The sequence below is a fragment of the Entamoeba dispar genome, genomic scaffold, assembly GCF_000209125.1.
Source record: "Entamoeba dispar SAW760 scf_1105229462365 genomic scaffold, whole genome shotgun sequence".
Taxonomy (NCBI): domain Eukaryota; phylum Evosea; order Mastigamoebida; family Endamoebidae; genus Entamoeba; species Entamoeba dispar.
In genome coordinates, this window is record NW_001855156.1 from 1,476 (window position 1) to 5,981 (window position 4,506).

General features: G+C 22.4%; 1 protein-coding gene across 1 annotated transcript, besides 7 other annotated features; it reads left to right on the top strand.

Annotated features, from left to right (window-relative positions):
- Positions 1-86: 86 nt before the first annotated feature.
- Positions 87-565, top strand: EDI_264990 (endonuclease III, putative; the record flags this gene model as incomplete). Its single annotated transcript, XM_001739733.1, has 2 exons — positions 87-102; positions 138-565. 2 exons carry the CDS (start codon positions 87-89, stop codon positions 563-565), a joined length of 444 nt encoding a protein of 147 aa, XP_001739785.1.
- Positions 566-609: 44 nt separating this feature from the next.
- Positions 610-750: a microsatellite.
- Positions 751-1,279: 529 nt separating this feature from the next.
- Positions 1,280-1,301: a sequence feature (AT_rich).
- A 342-nt stretch (positions 1,302-1,643) lies between these two features.
- Positions 1,644-1,706: a sequence feature (AT_rich).
- Positions 1,707-2,435: 729 nt separating this feature from the next.
- Positions 2,436-2,463: a sequence feature (AT_rich).
- A 351-nt stretch (positions 2,464-2,814) lies between these two features.
- Positions 2,815-2,883: a microsatellite.
- A 134-nt stretch (positions 2,884-3,017) lies between these two features.
- Positions 3,018-3,204: a microsatellite.
- A 157-nt stretch (positions 3,205-3,361) lies between these two features.
- Positions 3,362-4,506: a repeat region.

The window sequence follows — 4,506 nt, forward strand, 5'->3', positions numbered from 1 at the left end:
TAATAAACCTTTTTATGCATTCATTGGAACTTTTCTTTCTCCACAAACACGTGACCAAATAACTTTTGCTTCAGTAAAAAAGTTACATGAAACTCTTGGAGAGTTAACTATTGATGTTATTAATAATACATCTTTAGAAGTTCTTATTAATTGTATTAAAGGTGTTGGATTTTATACTACAAAGGCTAAAAGATTAAAACGTTGTTGTGTTATTATGAAAGAACAATTTAATAATCAAGTCCCACAAACAAAACAAGATTTATTATCACTTCCTGGTGTTGGACCAAAAATCGCTTCATTAATTTTATCAATTGGATTTGATAGATTAGAGTCATTAGCAATTGACACTCACATATTTGTTATCTCTCATCGTTTAGGTTGGGCAGATGGTTCATCCCCAGAAAAAGTGAGACTTCAATTAGAATCATGGCTACCAAAAGAAGAATGGTCTTTGTTTAACAAATCAATTGTCGCTTTTGGTCAATGTTGTTGTCGTAAAATCCATCCAAAATGTAAACAATGTCCAATACAAGATAAATGCCATTATTATCATAAATCAACCTAATTCACATTATTTTAAGAATAAAACACCCTTAATATTAAAACTTATTGTTTGATTTTATTGTTTATTAAACATTCTTTTCTTTACTTATTTAAATCAATACCCTTATTTTCTTATATTATATCTTGTTTTTCATTAATAACTCTTATTTCTTTCTTTTTTATTATTTATTTATTGGTTTTATTTCACACCAGATATCTATACTATTGGCATCTTCTTAGTGATAGAAAATTTGTTGATATTTTTCTTTTTCTTATTCATAACATCTTTAGTTCTTTCATTTTATTAAGTATCTTTTTATCATAAATTATATCTTCTTTTGTTAGAGTAATTTTCATTTTATTCAATTGTATTGAACAATAATGTTAATTGAATATATCCATTAATAAGAGTTTTTTAATGCAGTTTAATAGCCTTTATGAGTAACAGGTAACATATAACTTTGTATAACAAGTCATTGCATTACTATTGGTTTAGTGATGTATCTTCATTAATTCATCAAATCATCTTCTAAGGATTCAGTAACAAAGTCCATATAATTGTCCTGATTCAGAACAAATTTGATCTGAGCCATCCTCTTATGACTTAAATAAAATACAACCAGTCATTAATAACAATAAGTGTTATATACAAATAATAAGTTATTTATTGTATCTGATCTTTTATAAAAATGAATAAGATGATAATCAAAACTACTAAAACAAAAGTAATGAGCTGTATTAATAAATTAATATTATTTGTTTGTATCACTGAATCAGAAACAATAATTTAACTCTAAATATTTATAAAAATCTTATTTGGAATTCATTTTTATTTCTGATATTTAATAATCAAAGAATACACTTAATGACTTCATCACAACTTCATAGGTATTTTTAATAGTTATAACACTTTAATAAACATTTAGTCAAACAGAGTTCAACCTCATAATTCAAAACCAACAATGATTTAACAAGATACTTTCCTACAAATGAAACAAGTATAAAAAATAAAAGTCTTGACTCATATATTTTTAGATTAATTAACCACTCTATTAAAGAGAAATAAAGAATAACTTTCTTGTAAAGATCGTATAGCAAAGAAATAAAAATAAAACAATTAAAGATTAAGTTATAAATTAGAAGAAGTAATATTTATATTTAATCAATTATGGAAGACAAGAACATAATACAAACTTCATAACTGAATAATTAGAAATCTTTTAAAACAAATGGATCTAAATGAAGATGATAATCAAATATTTTAGTATTAATATAATTTGTTTCTATTATTCCATAACCTTAGAGAATACTCTATTATGTATCTATAGATTCTCTCTCTTTGATGTGGCAGAAACAGTGTTCAAGAATTCTCTTATATTCTTATTATGTTTTTCTGATTATTAACACAGTCACTTATACCTGTTTGATTATTTAGTTTGATTTTCTGGACTTATTAGTTCATAAAGTTATAGTTTATAGTTGTAATTTTCAATGGTTTGAATCTTTCTTCAGGTATCATCTTTTTTTACTTTACTGTATTCATTCCTATCATGATATTTTTTTTTCATTTTGATAATATTTTTGTCGTTATTTTAAATGAGAAATAGAATATTCTTGCTCTTTTGTATAACATATCTATTTGTTTTTGATAATGTACTAGTTTTTAGTTCCTTTATTATCCTCCTTTTGTAGGTTTCGTGTTAAAACACATTTTATTACTCTTTAATATGTCTTTATTTTGTTTACTGATTAATGCCTAGATAATATAAAATAGAAATGGTTATTTTCTTTTTTTATTTGAATTTCTTTGACAACTAGTACAAAATTGATCTTTTATCTTTCTTGTATGATATTACCACTTTATGTATTTTATTTTTTAGTGTTTTTAGTTGTTTTTAATTATTATAATCATTATTATTTCTTACATAACTTTGAATATTTTTAGCTTAAAGTATACGAATATGTTATTTCTTATCTATTTAATATTACCAGTATAAAATATCAACTAATAATAAGTTTTCCATTTCATAGTGTCTTTTGTAAACATTTTTTATTTCTTTCAGTTATACTTTATTTTTATGTTTCTATTCTCTTTGAATTTATTATTATCATTTGGAATGTTATTTTTCCATTATTTTTAGATATATAATACAGCTCTTATTAATTTAAGAAATATTCATATTTTACAAATTCACCTAATCAGTTATTATATAATTCTGAATAATGCTTATATATCCCATTGTTATTTTATTTATCTTTCATAATATACAGAATAATAATAATAATAATAATAATAATAATAATAATAATAATAATAATAATAATAATAATAATAATAATTATCTATTTTCAATTAAGTTCTATGATTTTAGTAATTTTATCTTTTAGTAATTTATGGTTTTTATTGACTCTATTTAACTTATTCTATACTTTGATGATTTTTATTTTTTCATTGTTTCATTATAACTATATACTGTTTTAGTTTTTTTTTTTGATAGTTAATTTCTCTGTTAGTTTTCTTAGTCCAATTTTTTATATCTTATTTGTTTATTTTTCATTTACTTTTCTTTCTAATCAATATTCTTGTAATTATCGTCTTGTTTACCTATTTTTATTAATATATTCATTTTAAATCATTTATTCTTGTTATTTTTCTTATTTCATACTTAATTAATTTTTTAGAATATCATTACAATTTCTATTTCTTTTAACCTTTCATTGTTATTTATAACATTTAACAGTAAAGTTTTAATATCATTTATATTGTTTTTATTTACTTATACTTTAAATAAACTTCATAAGGAAAATAAAGAAATTTAATAAAAAAGAAATAATGTTTATTAAAATGATAAAGTAATAAATAAAGTATGTATTATAAATGAGTATTTAAGTATTTAAGTATTTAATCTTATTATTTTAATCTGATATTAATTAAATTAAAATGGAAGATGTGTTGAATAATCATTTAATTAATGAAATAGTAGAAACACTTCCAAATATTTATCAATCAATTGATGATACTAATAAACATTATCAGTATTATTTAAGAAGTATTAAAAATGAAATATTTGAAATACAAGATAATGAAACATATGAGCAGGCAATTAAAAGAGGAGAAGGAATAATTGATAGGATGGATGAAATAGTTAGAAGAAGAAAACTAGTAATAGAAAAAGGACAAGAAACAATTAACGAAATAGACTCAATAAAGAATAAAATGAAGAAGATAATAGAAGAATGTAATTCCGATGAAGAAACAGTTAATACAGCTAAGAATAAACTAATAGATAAAATTATTCAAATGGAAGAAATGAATATGAAAGATAAAATTAAGAAATTAGAAGAAGAAATTAACAATATTAAAATAAGATTTATTAAGAATAAAGAAGAATGGAACAAGCACTACAGTGATTATTCAGAAAGGAAGAAGATAAAAGAAGGTGAAGAAGAAAAAGAAAGAAACAAACAAGAAGAAGAGAAGAAGAGAAAAGAAGTGATGAGAGAAATGTCAATAGAAAAATACCAAATCGAACAAATAGAAGAACGGACAAATAGAAAACTGGGAAATATACTGTTTGATTCAGATACTGATAACTGGAATAAGAATACATCAGTATTTGATAAAAGGATAATAAACAAAGAAGGGTTGTTGTTTATTGTTGAAGACTCAGAAGGATATAAATTTGGAGGATATATTAATTCTAAAATTGATAAAGTTGATGATTGGATAAATGATCCAAAGTCATTTGTATTTTCATTTAATTTAAAAGGAAAATTAAAAGGAGTGATGAGGTTTGATATTAAAGAACCACGATACGCATTCAGACTGTGTAGTCAACCACAAGATTCTTTGTTTGGAATTGGTGGTGGATGGGATATCTCTGTTCATAAAGAAAATGATAAAATAAAATCATATTGTTATCAGTCATCATTTGAATATGAAGGAATTGAAAATGCACTTTG